Source organism: Argiope bruennichi, chromosome 3, assembly GCF_947563725.1.
Source record: "Argiope bruennichi chromosome 3, qqArgBrue1.1, whole genome shotgun sequence".
Taxonomy (NCBI): domain Eukaryota; kingdom Metazoa; phylum Arthropoda; class Arachnida; order Araneae; family Araneidae; genus Argiope; species Argiope bruennichi.
The window spans coordinates 111,512,409-111,531,966 of NC_079153.1; the positions used below are offsets into that span (position 1 = coordinate 111,512,409).

Here is a 19,558-nt window from a genome sequence, read left to right on the forward strand (position 1 = left end):
AACCGCAAAGTCCCAGGTTCTATCCTCGTTCATCACAATCCGCTACAAATATATTAGCAGGAGGTGTCTAACCGGAAGTTTCTCGCTCACTCTCTAATGCACATGTAAGCTTCCTTTCCACTTCCACGTAAAATTATGAACCTTGGGCAAGGGCGTGTTAGTCATGAATGCTCATATTTTTATTTTCTGGTCAGAAATATGATAGTTGTGTCTTTTGTAGTATAATAATGAAAACAGGTATTTGTGAATTATTAATAGCATGCCATTGGCGACGAATTGCTGTTTGGCGATTAATTGTTGGGATGCGGTCAATGCACAAATGCTAGAAAACCGAATATGTATTTTGGATGTCTTCTTTGCATGTGACTGGAATCGAAATTGGACACAAGAGCTACTACTAAAATCAGAAGATCGCATATCAAATTTTATTCATTTGAGACATTTCTTTTTCGAATAATTACATTTATATGAATTCACGTTTTTTGAATTATTACGTTTATATTACGCTACTCATGTAAAAATACAGACCAGGATAGACCAGGTTCCAAATTAGCTACAGATCTGCACTTTAAATGCTAAATTTATTTACCAAACTTTATTCATTTAACTCTTTTCAATTGTTAGTTATTCTCATGCTCATAAGAGCAACTGAACAGACAAACTTCTAGCAAACAGATTTTGGAAGCAATCAAACTAAAACAAATTTAGTGTAAAGAACATATACTAAATTTCAGCTGCCTAGCACAAAGCATATGTGAGTTATTGTGTTCATAGACACAGAATGAGAGACAGACATAATTCCAAAAATGTGTTTTTCAGATTCAAACGAAATTTGAAAAGGGGAGATTCGTTAAAATTTTGAGTTCGAATTTTTTGATAATTACAATAGTTTTTCTTTGTATATATATATATAAAAAAAAAGTAAAAACATACTGCGTAAATACAAATGCAAATATTCATATTATTGTATAAACTGCGATATCCTTGCTTTATTTATTTATTTATTTTTGCAATAAGTAGAAATCAAAGTGACTTTCTTCGTTATAATAATGTTTCTTTTTTTTAATCATTATCAGAACGTTTGCAAAGAAATTCTTAAACCTTAATTTCATATTGAAAGGATTTAGTTATGTTGGTTTATAATTCTAAATTAAATCATTATGAATGAAATTTATATCATAAAAGGCAATTCTCAAATTGAAACATTCTATTTTGGAGGGTGAGGTAGAGAGACATTTCACTAATTGATATAAACACCATCTCTTAATAAGCTCCAAAGTGAAGCACCAGTAGTAACATGAGTTTAAGAAAGTAGAACCTTACGTTTCCAATGTAGAAATCGGCAATTATGATCTCTCTCTCTCATTTTTTTAGCTGATTTTCTAGAGCAAAAATTTTACAAATGTATGAATTCCAAATTTTTAGCACCTAGAATAAAAACAACAAGATTTTAAATTTGCTATTGGTGAATAAATTCTTTGGGACTTATTAGACTAATCTTGAATACTAGAAAATTTATTACATTAAATTTTAAATATTTATTATAGAAATTTTAATCTAAACGAATCGCAAAGCATTCGATGCCTTTCTTTTCACGGAATATTAGATAAAATCTGTCAAATTCTAGAGAGAGATTGCCTACAAATGATTGCTAAGATTTGATGATCTATTGCTAAAATTTGGTTCAAATTGAAAATTTCTAGAGACCTTAATGGAAACTTAATGTTATTTCCATCGTCGCCATGATGAAATAATGATGCTTTTCCGTTCAAGGGCTAACATTCAGCATTAAAGCATTTAGAATTTGGCCGTCTATCCAACGTAAAATACAAGTGAAATCGAATACATATATGCATTATGATATGCGATATATAATACATATATGTCGGAATCCTAGAAGAAATCAGTAAAAAAAAAAAGATATATAATCGATAATGTATTTGAAAGAATTTTAATACCGTCAGTACATAATGTAGTAATTGCGTGTCAAAAAGTAATGAGCATTCCTTCGCTGTAGATGTCTGAAGTTCTTCTTCAAAAATAAACAAAAGGATTTTTTTTTTTTTTTTTTTTTTTTTTTTTGTTCGGGTGATTATTTTAAACCAAATTTTTTCCCAGTAACTTCTGAGGGTAAAGATGTCTGAGCACCCGAGGGCAGAAGTCTGACTTCTAGCTCAAATGAAGATAGCACACACACACTCGCTTGCGCAAGACCTTTGTACAAGGGAGGGGGGCATTCGTACACCTCACAGAGAGAACACAAGGAAGAGAAGAACCAGGCCCAACCAGGACTCGAACCCGGAACGCCTAGATCATGGGGAAGACGCGTTACCCCTAGACCATCAAGCCGACAACAAGAGTTTTGCCGTGACACTAAAATTCGAAAATAAATTTTTAAAAGAGAACTATAATATGATAAAAATGAAATTTATTCTTGGCGGAAATTAATATGAGATCAAGTTCGTATATTTCTTTGTATTAGTACCAGGTCTTATTGACAGGTGACGCTCAACAAAAGGTTTCAAAAGCATATGTCATTTTAAAACTACTCTAATGATGTTCACATAATGAATTATCGGAAAATTTCTGATTTCATCATAACTAATCAATCTGCTTTATCAAAATTGAAGATCACTACTATTGTAGCAATTTTTTAATTGGTACAATTCTTTGGCATACAGCAGAACTAGTCTCAGAACGTTTTGATATATCTATATAAATAACAAAAAATTAAAATAAAAGTATCTTTTACACACATTTTTAAGAAATATTTTATGTGAGGATATTTTAGCTATATTTGCTTAAAATACAAGAGAATAATGTCTCGTCATTGATAATTTTTCAATGGGCTTCTTTCTACGTGTCTATTTTTTCGTAAAAGTATGGAACATTTGGATGGTTCTATAAAATCCATTCTATACTGCATTTTTTCATTTCTCTGCAAAAGCTATGTAAATATATATAAACGAATATAAATAAATTTAGAAAATTAAGACTAAATAGTATAATCAATTTATTAAAACAATCATTAATTAAATTTTGAAATTAAAAATTTTAAATAAAAATTCAATTAAATTTTGAATACGAAAATTTACTTATTTAAAAACGAAAATATAATAGATAAATAATCCATTAAATTTATTAATCAATTATTTAATAATAAAATACTGACTGATTTTTAAAAAATGTTATGGTTGTTGTGGAAGTATGAACCATTATTCCAATCCAAATTTAAAATCTGCTAATGTAGTACACAATACATTCATGCTAAAAAGACAATAAAAAATTTCACTTAATAAGATAAACATACCGCGGTCTTTTATGTAGTTTAGAAGCCTTTATATTCCCTCCAATTATTTCTTTAAAGTCGAAATATAAAAGTTAAATAATTTGTTAAATTTATTAATCAATTATTTAATTATAATCAATTATTATATATGAATGGTTGTAATGGGAATATAAATTATTCTAATGCAGATTTAAAATATACTAATCTAGTGCACAATACACTAATGTTTGATAGACAGTAAAAAATTTTACATTATAAAATAAACTTACCACGCTTTTTTATGTAGTTTAGTTTATAAACCTTTTTATTTATTCAAATTTTCCAACGAATTAATATTTCTTTCACACTCTTTAAGTGATGAATATAGATAATATCTAATGAATAAGCCTGTGTAAAATCAAAGTGGTTTCTCCCCAATAACTCTGTTTATTAAAAGCGATTATCTTTAAAGCGTGAGTGATACAATCATTGATTATACGTCTCATCTTTTGAAAGATAAGAACTCAATTTCATATCTCAAAGAGTTGAAGGACTAAACCTTTGAAAAATTTCCTTTTATTATTTTCCCAGTGTTACGGAAGTAAGCTTGACAAAATAATGTAATTGAACTTTTGATACAATGAGATTAAAAAAAGATTGCATATTTTTGCTTATTTCAAGAGCAATGAAATTAAAATAATTCTTCTTATCTTTTCTGGATTTTATTTAGAAGCAGCATTTCACTGTAAGATGGTAATACTGGGAAAAACGCACAACTATTTAATAATTTTAATCTCCAGAATATTCGAAGCAGTTTAAAATTAATCCAGTATAATCTTAATTTTTAAACTATTTCAAATGTAGAAAATCACATTTGCCTCCATCGTTTTGAAATAATCTTTTAAATAGAATATGACAAAAAGATTGGTCAAAATGACGAGATTAAAAAAAAAAAAAGTTTAAAAATCTACAAGCAAATACTAATAGTTGGGTGGCATGATGACATATTAAAAAAAAACACTCAAAGAGCTTTGAAGGATTAAAAAAGAAGGTAAAAAAGGATAAAATTAAGAAATTAAATATTTTAATAATTTTCCTATGAAAGTTGCACAGATAAAATAGCGTTCACGTGCAACCCTCCTCAAATTAATATAAACAGATTTTTGCAAATCGATTAATTAAAATGAAAACCTTAAACAAGCAATAATAATAATAAATTTTTGAAGTTATTTTTATTTTAATCATTGATCTCCTATTCAGCAATATCGTTTGTTTGTTGAAATAAAACCATAATTATAAATTTTCCTAAGTATTTTAATTATTCAATTAGAAAACATTAAACATTCCTCTTGAACAGAAGTTTATTTTATTAAATAGCATGTTGTCAAATTTAATGAATTTAAATGAAATTATTGGAAAAAAAACTTTAAAAAAATCCATACTACAGTCATTACTTAACGAATTCTAGATACTTAAGGAGTTTCTTTTATAAATTTATATTATTTTTATAGTATCATCTGATAAAGTATTTCTTTAAAGTCTTACAACTAAGATGTTTTTCAGCTCATTGACCTCAAAAAAAAAAAAAAAAAAATCAAATCATCCTACTTTATTTTGTTTTAGACTTAATTCGTCTGTCGTTATTTTAACCCTTAAATGCACAGCGAAATAAATCTGCATCGTAAGTTTACATCTTCGTATCTCTTTATGTAGCAACTTTTGCACAGTGCTTATTTTACCAAAACTATATTATCGTTTCCGAAAGCAATCTAGAATCTTTGGCAGTTTATTTCTTTATCTGAGACAATTTTCATTGTTGGCGGGTTTTACGAAATACGATTGTTTACATAAAAAGTAATAAAAACATATAGGAAAATTTTTTTCGGATAAGAACAAGGTAAGAATAAATAATAATATGTATTTATAATTTTTTATATACTGGCAAATTTATGTAAGAAAAAGTGGCTTCTTTGTGATGTAAAAATACATCTATAAGTAAAATCGGTTCTACATAAGTTCACTAATTCTAAATTTATTTTGTGAAACAGTTATTACTTTTTTCATATTTTTTAAATCTTTTTTAAGTAACTGTATTGTTCTTTTAATAATTATATTGTTGTTTAATAATTTTCAATAATATAATTTTTTTAAAAATGTATATGTTTTTTTATTGTATTTTTTCCCATTAACTACACCCATTTCCCGTTTGTTCAAATTCTATTTATTAAAAATAAAAATTCAAGCATTTAAGGGTTCATTTTGAAATTTGTTCCTAATTATAGCGAGAACGATAACAATGCATATGTCATTACAATGAATGTGTCTATAAAAGTAATCAATAAAACAATAAAAAGTATTACTGTAAAATGTGCTTGAAATTCATTTTTAAATTTATTAAAATTAGAAGAAAAATTGTAATGAAATAAAAATAATATAAACAATATCACTGAAAAGAATATATTTCAAGAGAGCGAAATAAACATAATTGCTATACTACTGGTTTCGATATTATTAATACCATAAATTTTGAATTAAAATTTTGTGGAATCTTTTTTTAAAAGGCACATGCTACCATAAAAGTAAGAACACTAGATTCTACTGCTTCTCTCTAAAGTGTCTTGAACGATTTAAGCATTAGGCATTTAACAAAAGTATACCATATTTTAAACATTATCATGCAAAAAAAAGCATAAATCCCACAATGAAGATTTCATACTCTGCAATATTATATGTATTTAATAAAAAATTATCCAATTGAATATGAAGCTTAGTTAAAACTAACATTGCATTTTAAAAATATTTAAATGTTCGAGTTATGATGTTTCTTTCTCGCTCGGTAGCTGCGCGGCTATAGCAAAAAACAGCAATTATCAAATATTGCACGTGTTGCTAAATAAAAAAATTAATTTCGCATTGTTCATTTCATATTCTTACATTCTCACAACGAAGTATACAAAGAGAAAGTATAGTTGTCGAAAAATTCGATTTTGAGATTTTGACGAATCTTTACTTTTCAGTCCTCTCTGAATCAGAAAAACATATTTTTGGAATTATGTCAGTCTTTCTGTCTCCTATGAACACGATCATTCAAATATGTATTGAGTTAAATGGATGAAATTTGATATGTAATTTTTGCCCCAAATTTGTTGGCTTCTACCAAATTTTCAACGAAATCCATTTCCCAAAAGTCTGTCGGTTTGTCCGAGGGCTACGCATACATTAACTACAAAATGTAAAAGTCTAAATGGATAAAATTTGGTATACGGATTTAGCATCTAAAACATATATCATCAACTTTTGAGTCGGGTCTTTCAATGAGTTGACTGTTTGCTGGTCTGCATATTCATATATATATGTAAATGAAGTATGGTAAAAAAATAAAGCTACCAAAATGTATATTCGGTGTTCTTTACTACAATAAGAAGCACGAAATTCTCATGTGGTAGATACGAAAATAAAATCTGAGCACTACTGACGTTATACCAGATCCCCAATTTTTATGCGAATGAGAGAGAATTTGTTTATTAGAGAATATGAGAGAAAGTCTCGAGAAGACCACGTGACTAGTTTCTTTTATACTCTAGCATTGAATGATTATGCGATGAACGAAATCACATAATTTTCAGAGAATATCTATGCATATCATTAATTCAGTATGTATAATTAAGAACAGAAACTCGGTTTACTTTTTTAAAAAAATCTATGATATCTTCGTTGTTTATGATATTTGAATGTAATGCCAGCAAGATGTCATCAGTATAGTTGTTTCTTTTAATCATATCTAAAAGTAGCCCTTATAAATTTAAGAAAAATCAGAGCAAAGACAAAGCTGGTGTCTGAATCCAGATTCTATCACATATGCTGCATTTTTTGAATTAGTGCACCTTAAGTCAATTTGAGAAACAGTCATGTTTATGTGAGCTCGGTGTGAAAACTTAGAGAACGAAGTGACGCCCATCTGACCGCAGCTCAAAATAATTTTGTTCTCGTGTAGCTTCAAATAAGGGTGTTGCTCTAATAAATCAATCGATTCGGAAGCAAATCATTATCACACGTGTTGAAAAGTGAGGATGTGGATAAATAAGCGGATATGGGACATTTTACTTTGACGTGAAACTGAAACTATGATGTAACATTGCAGGAAATGCCCCGGGTAAGTTTTGATTTTAATGTTAAGCATAGTTTTAGGAATTGTTTTTCGCCTCTCTATAGGGAAAAAAAAGCAGTTCAAAATAAATAAAACTCAATAATATAGTCGATATGCAGCGTCTTTGAGGATAAAATTTGAAATACAAGAAAATTCACATTGCATTTCTTTCCTTTGCATATTGGGCAGTCTTAAATTTAATGTCTCACAAATTAAAAAAGTAAAGTCTTACAAAGTAATAAACTCGACAATTAAAGAAATATTATTTAAGTTATTGTATATATATATATATATATATATATATATATATATATATATATATATATGCATATATCTAATACACTTGGAAAATTTTCAGGAAATTTTAGAGCATCTGGGAATGCTGTAAATTATTTTCGAACTTAATTATATTATTTCATTTAGTGTCATTTTACCAATAACAAAGAAGTAAATGCTCTTTCTACGTTAAACTGCAAATTTTCATGCAAAAAAAAAAAAAATAATAATAATAACAAAGACGTGAGAAAAATGCGAATAACATCCAATTTATCTTATGCTATTTGTTTATTTAGACCAATTTTTAGTAATTTAACATTTTACTGGATACATAATTAAAATGAACAATTAAAATATTTAATAATTACTTTAAAATTTATTTATTATTTTCTATATATTTTCATTTAATTATTTGGAGCCACAAAAATAATTAAACAAAATTAATTAATTGTGTTAAATAATTTTAATTAATTAATTAATTAAAATTTAAATACTCTTTGAATGCATTTTGTAATAAAATATGCTAATGAGTGAAATGTCGGTTGAAATATAATTATATTTGTTGAAAAGAGGAAAATGTTATTTAAATACTGTGATTTGCAACTCCTTTTTAAAACTCATTATAAAAAAAAACTCATTGTAATATAAATTTATTTTAATTGAATCACTTCATAAAAATTTACTAAAAAAAAGAATCTTTTTTCGTTCTTTTTTTTAAAAAAACTAAAACAAATACTGTTTAATACTTTATTTATTCGTGTTTTTTTTTCCCACTCCAAATTTTATTGTATGTAATAAAATTGAAAAAAAAAAAGTTATTCCTCCAGAACTAGATTGGCAATGACGGAAGTTCCATTTCAAATTAAGGTTTTCTCAACCTCTGTGAAGTTGCCCTGTGAAGAAAGATAGAATGGAGAAAGAAGAAGAGTAAAAATATGAAAAATAATATAAAACAGAAAAAAAAAATAATAATACAATAAAAATTTACCTTCAAACATTGATAAATATACAATTTAAAAAAAAATCAATATCCATTATCTAATTAAAGGCTCAAGATTTCTGGAAAGTAAGATAATCAATTCTTAAAGGCTGTGCACCGCTGTTTAAAATAGATTTCAAGCTTGTACGAAACATTTCACATATCTCTCTCTCATTTGTTCCAGCTTATTTTTGTACAGAAAGGGCTTTTTCAATTTGTGTGGCCACTTTCTATTCCATTTTACCACCCATGCTGCAAGGTGTTCTTTTTCATTTTCTAAGCGTTTTATTGCCGGACTTCCACCTGGCAAAGCCATAAAAACCAGAGAAACCCTTTGCAAACCTGAGACAGCCCATCGATGATTTAGCGAGATCTTCAATACTTCTTACAATATAAGTGTACAATTCCCTTTATATAAGAACAATAACTGGCATAAATCGCTACCTCCATTGCTATCTCTCAATTCTTCCTATGTAAACATTTCGTTAGGCGCTGTCAGCAATTGGACATTTTGGGAGTATTCTGTGCCCCGAGGGGACAACAACTATCCATTGTCCCTTTTCTATGATTGATGTTGTTTTGATTTCAGTCAGGAAACTAAAATTTTTGGCAAAGAAAAAGGAACTCTGGTTATCTAATTTATTTCACTGTTTCGACTTGTTCTTCCTTCTTTATGCGTGCTCTTTTAAACGTAATTTTATCAAAAAAAAAAAAAAAGATATATTTTTTTAATTTTTTCTTCTTTAAATTTAAATTTGGTTATATCGTATATTTTCTATTTATTTATTTGTGAATTTCAAAGCGGTACAAAATATGAAATGTATATCAGTATGAAATGATATTTGTTATCTTTCAACTGGCTGCACCTCTCAGTTTAAATAATTAATTTTATATTTTTGCTATTGAGATAAAAGTTAAATCGAATCATAAAAAAATGAAACTTTAAAAATTAAATTATGGTAGCCTGAATTTTCTACAAAATTTATTATCTAAATTTTCTAGAAATTGCGCAGCCATCTTTCATGTTATTAGACTGTAATTTTGATAAAATTATTTGAAAATTCTCTTCATTTTAATTCTATATTATATTCACGCAATAATCAACATTCTTTCACCCATAATGTAACTTGCTGATAAATATTTTTGTTACTTTAAATATAGCTTTAAATGTATTTAGGGTTAAATGTTTATAACATTCATAGATTATTAATGTATTTTTTTAATTTAATGATTATATTGCTCTGTAATGTGTGATTATTTTGGTTGTTTGTGAGTTTTTGTGCCATGCTTTAAATAACTGTATTTTGTGTAATGCTCATTTATAAATGAATGAATGAATTTTTTAAATTATTCAGATATTACAAAATAATGTTTATGTGAAGTTATATTACATGTAAAGAATGATATACTACTTGCAAATTGTGACATGTGTAACTGAAAAAAAAAAATTGCAATAATTTATAGAGCAGACCGTTGGACACAGTGTTGCCAAATTTGGCATATAATGAACTAAAGAAGCTACAAAGAAATTATTTTGAAAATTTTTTATTGGAATTTTAAACAAAAATGTATTAAAATATTAATACTTTTTCTTCAATAACTTCGAAACTTATCAATTCAAAACTATCCTTTCCCCATTTAAAAAAGCAAAATTGATAATATCAGTTATATTTTTATTTCTTTACTATTTTTTTCTCTAATTTTATGTACTGAACAACAATATTTTTCATTGTTTCAATATCTGCATCTATACATATACTCATTACAGCAGTGTTAAAACATTGTTTTTTTGGACATATTTTATTCTTGATATAATTAAAAGTGAATTTTAATAATAAAATGAAGATTGACGAATCAATTCTAAAATATTATCAAAAATGTTTCAGACAAGAGCTTTGAATATCATTAACTTATTATTTTTTTCGCTCATACAAACGAGGACAAAGAATCAAATTATCATATTATTGAATTATTAGCACTTCGCCCTTCATATGACCCAGTTTTACTTTTATAGTCATTGCTTTTTTTTTCAGTAAGATTTTCTGAGCAAATATTGGGATTTTAATTACTCTGTATTTTTTATTGTTTGGAAATATTAGACCCATACCCATATTTATGGTATAGAACATTTAATTTGTATAAGAAACACTCATTTGTCAAAAAACGTTCCAATAAAATAAGGTAAAAATAATCAAACATACTTTTTTATAATCAGCAATTCGGAGTATATATAATCTTCTCCTGTTTTCAGTTTCTGGTTTGGTCTCTGATCATTTTCTAATTGCAATTTAGCAGTGTAGCGTTAGTACATTTTAACAGTGGCAGATTTCCAGTTAGATAGACTAAACAGTTGTATAGGGCCATTAGGCTGAAAAGAGGTCAGAAACAGGACAATTAAACAAACTTTTTTTTCATAGTTGCGAAATAAATAAGTTAGTAAAAAATGTAAATTCTATGAGCAATAAAATATTAAGGTAATATTAACACTTAATTAAATTAGATGTTCAGGATCCTAAAAGTTTTTTTAAAGTCATTCAGTTATTAAAACGTTTATAAAACTAAACATATTATTCAATAATATTGTGTACAAATGTTTATGCTTGGAGTAGTAACTGTTAGGAAATTTCGGCATTAAGGTTATAAATTCCAAATTATTTTGTCTCCCGTACTTTATTGAAAAAAATGGTGCAATGCATTTTGAACCTGCTTTTGTGCGTCATTAGTATGAATAAATCACTTCACGTGACATTAAACATTTAACTATTTAATTGGTATCGTATCTGATATTTATGTAACCCAGCAACTGTAGCTAATATAAAAATTTTGGAATTAAGACATGAGATAATATACTTGTCGTTATGTTTGTAAGATGTTTTGGTTCGGTATTGGTCTCAGGTCCTGTAATGACCGTTTATGTTTTTATAAGTTCTGTAAATAGTTCATCATGTGTTCAATTCTATTTCCTCGCAATAAATTGTATTTAAATTAAATCTTTCCTTTTTTCGGACCCAATCTTTGGAGACTTTTTATTCATCATCATTTCCACGGCAATACTCTAATATCAAACGGCTGAATTCTCAGCAGTTTTATAAAATATCATTGTAACAGTAACAGATAAATAAAAACAAGTTATAAATTCACAAAACTAATAAAATGAAACATTAACCTAAAATAAACCATAAACATATTCAAAATAAGCTGAAATGTGGAACGAAATAGACCATCTTATTAAAGGAGCGACCTCATATTTATGTTGGCTAGAGTTGCAAAATAGTTAAATCTACCACTGCTTTTAAAATTAGAAAAAAAAAAAAAAGAATATCTTTATTTCAGAATTATTCTACTTTTATTAGTTCGATTTCATTCACTCCGAGAAAATAATTTATTAATCTCATATTTTGCGCTCGAAAAAGCAACAAATGATCAACTATGACATTTTAAATTTGATTGCATTATTGCACAAGAAGCATGAATGGTCTGATAATTCCCGCATTTCTATTAAGATTGACCTTCTCAATGAGATATATGACAAGCAAAGTAAATATGCAATCAAACATAATTTGTTTTTTATCAGTCACTTGAATCGAGGAAAATTTCATTCCTATCAATTCGAAAAAAGGGGAAACAGCGCCATCTGAAATCTGCTACATCAATAAGAAATCCCAAAACGTCTGCCGATGAAAAGCTGAGGCCGATTAGAGCAAAAAAACAAAATAGCGCAACCCAAAAAGAAAAATTGCCTTACAACTTTTATGAATGAAACGGCGATTGCGTCATTTTACGCATCCACGTGGTTACCTGGAAGGCTCGGAGCGTAGGCTACTTACCAAGACAACTATCAAGCTCTCCCTCCGTTGTCTTGGAAACAGGCCAAGCGATGACGTCATGTCCGCCATGGCGGAGGGAAAACAAAACGTCAAATCGCCTCTGGAAAGTTGACTTTTCGAAAACGGTTCCGAACGGAAGGGGATAATTGTTCTCGGATGAAAATCTTCCTCGCAAATTCATTTACCTTCCCCAATTCGCGCTAAGAATAATCTTTTTTCTGCTATCAAATCGTTAAGGAATTGCGTAGCACTTTCATCTGAACGATATTCGTCCGCGTAATGGACGCCTCCACGACAAGTAAGTAGTTCGCGGAAGAATACTAATGATGTTCGGTTCACAGAACCGGCTCCGAAGATGATAACTGCATGCGAGTGTGCAATATTCTCGGAATTAATGGACTTACGCAATATTTGCGTATACCTCCGAGGCACCTTCTAGCGCTACGTTATATTCAGAATACTTTCAAACCAAAACTCATTTCAACGGACGCTCTTGTCTTGTTCGCATCCTCTGCGGTTTTCAAATTTGGTGACATTTGTTAATTGATAACATAGTATCAATATTTGTTAGTTGTCAACAAATATTTGTAGTGATTATTTTTACGCAAGGAAACAAACCGGATTTGTGCCTTATTTTTATTGTATCAAAACATCAATTTTGAGACAGTTATTTTTAGAAACATTTTATTGGATATTTTATTGCGGATATTCTGAAAGAATATTCTTGTTGTGAATTTTGGACTGTTCTGACTGTTTTCGTTGTGGATTAACGTTCTACGAACTATGGCTCTACTTTGTAATCCGAAGAAACAATTAAAAGCGTAATTTTTTAAGGAACCGGAAGAAATCGTTTGCACTCTGAAGAAAAGTTTTTGAAAAAAAAAATACTTTTTACTAGAACCGGAAGAGGCGTGGTTTATGCGTCACGTGCCTTCCTTCTAATCCTCGTGTGGGTTGGTTTCGGGCGCCAGTCACTCTCTCTAGCATGCTTGTTCCTCGCCGGGGAGCAAAACCGCAATAAACAAGCAACAATCATCAGCGAGCCTTCCTTTCCTGCCTTGATTTTTTGACCAAAGTTACTCGATTTTAATAGGCAATGCTTTGTGGTTGACATCTGCCGCCAGTTCTCCTTTCACAATGCATTTGCCCGCCGAGACCGTCAGTACGTGCGGATTCGGACTCATGAGTAGCGGCGATTTGACTCTGCCGTCTACGGAAAAATCGCTTGCCGCTATAGGGGTAGAGGCCGGTGCCGGCGAACTCGTGAAGACTGGCAGCCCCTGTTTTGTGTGCACCGCGCTGCCAAGCCACTGGCGTTCCAACAAGACTCTGCCGGTCGCTTTTAAAGTTGTGTGTCTCGGAGATATCGCTGACGGAACAGTGGTCACCGTCAGAGCGGGAAACGATGAGAATTATTGCGGGGAACTCAGGAATGCGACTGCCACCTTTAAGAATGGAGTGGCCAAATTCAATGACCTGAGATTTGTTGGACGTAGTGGGAGAGGTAGGTGAATTATTTTCATCTTCTATCTATTATTTGCTATTTTTGTCAGTTGTGTTTGTATTTTAAAATGTTGTGTTTGTATTTTAAAATGTCTTCTTTAAATTTAGCATCGCTTAACTTAGACTAAAATTTTATTTTGTGTTCACTAATTTTTAATTGTACATTCTGCTTCTGGATTTTTTTCTATTTTATTTAATTAGGGATATATTTGCACATGTATATAGATTACTATGAAATACTTATTAGTGTAATCAACTTTATATGATAATTATTATTACGTGTTTCATATTCATTAAATATTATTTTGGATAAAAATTAAAAATTTATATATAAAAAATATGTATGAATTTTTACTTAAAAATTGCACATTTCCTTGCATTATTTATTTAAATTGAATTTATATACATAAAATTTACTTTTTATGTTTTTATAATTTTGGTTTATATTTACTCATGTTTAAGTAATTTGTATTTAATGCTAATTCATATTTAGAATTATTGTTCAAATAATTTTTCTGGTATTAATAATAGTAAAATATGACAATAATATGTTATTCCAAATTAATTAATAAGTGATCTACAATCTCTTTCCGCTCTTTTGGGATACTTGAATGTGTATGTGTCGAAAGAGGAAAATAAAATGATGCTTTCTAGATGTTAAATCAGATAGAAATTTCGATCAATTCAAAATTAAATTTTAAACTTTAAAAGAAGGCATTTTATTGCCTACTAAGAAAATTAGCATTTGAACTATGTGGTAATTAATATCGAATTTTTCTAATAATTTTAATATTGTTATAAATAGTTTAAAAATAATTTTAATATTTTATCTTCGTTATCAATATGAGATTGTACTTCCGTGTTATGATTAAATTGCTGAATTAAGTTTCATGTTGCTTCTACTATTTCTTTAATGAGATCACTGCTCTTTTTTTTTTGTTGTTGTTGTTATTTTAATTAATATTTATTTTGGCTTGCAGAATTATCATGACAGATTTTTTTTTTATTTTGTTAGATTCTGTTCATGTGGTTTATTTGTTTATTGGTATTATTCTTTATTTTGTTGATTATTCGAATTGTTCAATAATTTATTAAAATGCATAAATATAATATTTAAGAATATACTTTTATCAATTATGCTTGTTATTGTTGTTTAATAGTTAAGATAGTTTTAGTATAATTAACATTAAGTAATACTAAATTAACATAATCAATAATAACTAACTGAATTAATGTGAAATGAATTTTAATTAATAATAAATTAACATGAAACAAATTTTATGCATGATATATCGTTTCTAATAATAAATTAAATGTGATGTACATAGGTCCTTAATTTAATTGTTATTTACGCGTAACTTTTCAAAATCGAATAGTGTTGAAGTGAAATAATTTGTTAATTCCATTCGTGTTGTAATATAATATTACTCAATGACATCATAGCATTAACTGGAGGAAATTGTGGATTTCTCAGCTCAAAGGTTCAAGATTTTTATGTTTAGTTTTACTAAGCTTCTTTTTAATATTTTACTAACCGAGTTTTACTATGACTTGACTTAATAAAATTTTGTTTCATTTTTCAAAGAAATATATAATATACGGAATTTTTTTATCTTTACGAATTTTAGATTTAACAGATTCTGGAAAAAAAACCCTTTTTTCTTTTCCGTATTATTTTTATTTAAGTCTTATTTAATCAGATGTGGCTGCATTAAAATTGTTCTCCTTTTTTTGTGTAAAATTCCATTCTGACATAAAAACATTGCTTTCAAACTATGAAACTTCGCCCTCGATTATTGAATTCTTGTCATGACCCGAATACGGTGGAGGATGAGACATCCGAATACGTGCCGTTTTGCGCGTGCGCAACATGGGGAAGGCAATCCTGAAGGTTCAACGTGTTGTGTTCTGTACAATTTTTAAAACTTTTGTATTTTATAAACAAACACATGAACTCTTATATTGGATAGATATTATTTTAAATTAGGATAATTGTATTTAAAAATAAAAATCTTGCGTACAAGTAAATTATTTTTAAACAAATAACATTTTTTAATTCTTTTTTTCTTTTTTTTTTGCCTCCTTAGTATATATCTCCGATATATATATATTTATTTAAGTTAGGATTATAAGATTATTCTTATTTGAGATTTAATGTTTATTTTCAACGTTCGTATGTGTAAAGTGTGTTAATTGTCTTTATCTATAAAAAAAATAGGAAAGTAACTTTTTGTCAAGAAAAGGAACGAAAAAAAAAAAAAAAAAAACACAGAAAAAGAATGAGATTAAAATGTATTGCATTATGAATATTGACTCTTAATGAATCAATCAGTGTGTTTTTAATGAAGTTGAAAAAATTATGCGACTCGTATGGAATTGAATAATTAATTAACTAACGTTTAATATTTTTGTATTATTTACTTTTGTGGAGAAATTTAATTCGAAGGGGGAATTCAATCGTATTCAAAAATATGAATGATATTGTTCAATGTTTTTCGATATTGTGGTACTATTATATCATGCAATATTTCTGTAATAATAGGATTTCTCTCTCTCTCTCTCTTTTTTACTTTTATGAATTAATATGACTCAATACTATTAATTAATTCGCCAATATGAATGAATAATATAGTTCATGAATTAATAATACCACTTACTTAGTATGAATCAATATTCTAAATGTGCTGTAATTTTAGTAATGATTTAGTTTCTTCGTGACTAATAAACCAATTAAATTGCTAAAAACAAATTGTTTTATTTTGAAAAAAAATTTTTAAGGATGTTTTCTTGTAAATTATTATGTTTATTATTTTTTACTCAAGCGCATACTCTCATCAACAGCACTTACGTTTATCCAAGGTTTTTCCACTCTTACTCATTTTTAAGGTGCCTTAATCCGAATGAATAAGGTTTCACTGCATTTCAAACTGTTTTGTGTTTCCCATGAGGCACGATACCTCATTTGGGAATATTTGTGTTTAGAAGTTGAGTTTGCACCAATCAAGTTAGGTGAAGATTCCGAAAATTTATCTAGAAAATTTTGCAAGAGCCTTATAAACTTGTAAGACCGGATTAACCATCGAATTCTGTGATTTCCATTGACATCATTATAGGATATTTTCTTTTTCTGTTTCTTTTATAATTCAAATAACATGATCATAAATTGCAACTTTTCAATCACTGTCATAATAGTTTACTTAATTGTTAAATGCAGGAATCAGAATCTTATCTTTCTAAATGATTAGTGTACATTAAGACCGTACATTAGGATTAAATTAGGACCGTATATTTAAAAGATACTATAGTTAAAAAATATTGTGTTAGAATAAAACTCTTAAAATATTAATCATAAATTAAAAATTACATTTCTTTAAAAGCTACAAAAACTGAATATTCTACCTTAAGAAAATAAAATTCTTAAAATATTAGTCATAAATCATAAATTACATTTCTTTAAATGCTACAAAAATTGAATATTCTACTTAGAAAATAAAATTCTTAAAGTGTCTGTCTAAACCCAAACGGCATATACATCTCTGGAAAAAAAAATCAACTAAAAAAATTCCTTTCTTTATAAGGTAATATAATTTAAATCTATGAAAAGTAAATTATTTTTTGCTGTAAAAGTAATTTCAAAGAAAATAGTTATTTTTCTTTTAATTTGAATGTTAACATTGATTTAAACCAATAATTAGTATTTTTTTTAGCAAAGAAGTTTTAAAGAATTAGTTAATAAATTATTAAGTGGTAAGAATTAAAATTCAATCCATTATTATTTATCTGAGTATTTTAAACATTGATTTGTTTTTCATTAATGTGATAAACAATTTATAGGTATTAAACAGGAGGTGCTTTGAGAGTGTTTTGGCAATCTAAATTGATTCTAATTAAATTTGCAGCAATTAATTAAAACTGCAAATTCGTAATAAATATAGTCTTGAATCTCTGTTCAAGGTTATATTCGAAAAAAAATCGCTTAATTTTCTGTATTTAATTTTGAATTCATGCTTCTCACATGAATAGTATGAATATGTGTTCAGTTTTAAATTTTTTAAATGTCAGTTAATTATAATTATCAGTGGTGCCAGAAATATTTCATTTTATATTCCATCAAACGGTAATTTTGCACATTTGAAAATATTCGCGTATCTAATTTTTCGAAAATTTATACTATGCTAAATTTTTTGTGTTTGACAAAAACTGTCGGAGTTAAAAATGAAGAAATATATATTATAGATTTGCCGCACAGAAATGTATAGTGCAATTTACTAGAATAAGAAATTAGAATTCGGAAATTACATGACTTATTTGTAGACTTAAATGCCTAATAAAATACCTAGACCTAAAAAAAAAAGTCGGAAATCAAGCTACGGATAAAAATAAAATTCTAAAAATTTGACAAAATTAATTGGGACTGCTACAGCAACAAAAGGATGCTATACTCAATAATGTAATTTAAACAACGTTGTAATTGAAGAATTTTTTTATAAGTTTCTAGATCATTGTGGAAATTATTTTCTATACATTATATACCTAATTTATTAGCATAAATTTGTTTACTTGTTTCAGTGTAATTATTTCATTGTGAAGTTTTAAAACAATATGAAACTTAACTTACTTTGATATATATATAATATATTGAGATACGCAAAAAGTGATAAAAATTAAGAAAAGCTGTAATCGACATTTTGAAAACAAAGTACTAGATATATTCCTTTTCATTTAAAGGGAAAAAAGAAAACATTTTGTTGATATATATGTATATATATATAAAAATTATTTTCTAAAAGAAAAAAATTAACTTATAAATGTTACTATCTAAAATTAATTGTATTTGGGAATTTAAATATTCGAAATTTTCATAAAATATAAACAAATGCCAGCTATAGTTATCGTCTGATTTTTAAATATAAATGTCTCATACTTAAAAGTCAGATGAAATAAATAATATTTATAGAAATCTTTTGGAGCATAAGAAATCAGTAGATTCTTTCCAAGCATTTTCGAATACGATTATATCTGTTTATTTATGCTAATTTTTTTTAATTGTTATCCATTCTTATTTCAAAATAAGATTCAATTATTGTCTTTCATCAAAGTTTCATTCACTACGCAAATATGATATCATGCGTGAAATATGATTGTGTATTGAAACTATTATGTCCAAATTTTATTGAAGTAAAAAACTACCAAAGAAAAAAGTGTAATTTGTTAATGCAACGAATAACCAATGCTTTTTTTTTTAATTTACTGTAAAAAAAATAAATGATCTTGCTACTATTTTTCCTACGTTGACTAATAAAACTTCAATCACAAATTCTGCTTCTCTTCCTAATTTATATAGATAAGCTACAGGGGAAAAATAATATTGAACTTTTAAATATAAAATTTAAACAAAACCAGTTATACATAATTGTAGATGTTGATCTCCTTGATATCTGAAATTAGAGAAATGCAAAGTCATTATCATCGTTTTTGTTATTGTTTGCAGCTGAAATTGCAGAAAAGGAAAGAATTAAGTAAGAGTTTTCTTATTTTTAACAAAGTCCTTTCCAAAT

The 19,558-nt window shown here is 27.5% G+C and overlaps 1 protein-coding gene and 1 long non-coding RNA gene across 2 annotated transcripts in view; one reads left to right on the forward strand and one right to left on the reverse strand.

Annotated features, from left to right (window-relative positions):
- Positions 1 to 8,457: 8,457 nt before the first annotated feature.
- On the reverse strand, positions 8,458 to 12,778 carry LOC129963660 (uncharacterized). Its single transcript, XR_008784005.1, has 3 exons — positions 12,498 to 12,778; positions 10,872 to 11,038; positions 8,458 to 8,584 (listed from the first exon to the last, which is right to left on the reverse strand). It is a non-coding gene; the product is annotated as an uncharacterized LOC129963660 (long non-coding RNA).
- LOC129963659 (runt-related transcription factor 1-like) overlaps positions 12,776 to 19,558 on the forward strand; it is a 50,969-nt gene continuing 44,186 nt past the window's right edge. Inside the window, exon 1 of the mRNA XM_056078154.1 lies at positions 12,776 to 14,001. Coding sequence (XP_055934129.1) covers positions 13,635 to 14,001 — 367 coding nt within the window. The 5' untranslated portion in view covers positions 12,776 to 13,634. The remainder of the gene's footprint in view (positions 14,002 to 19,558) is intronic.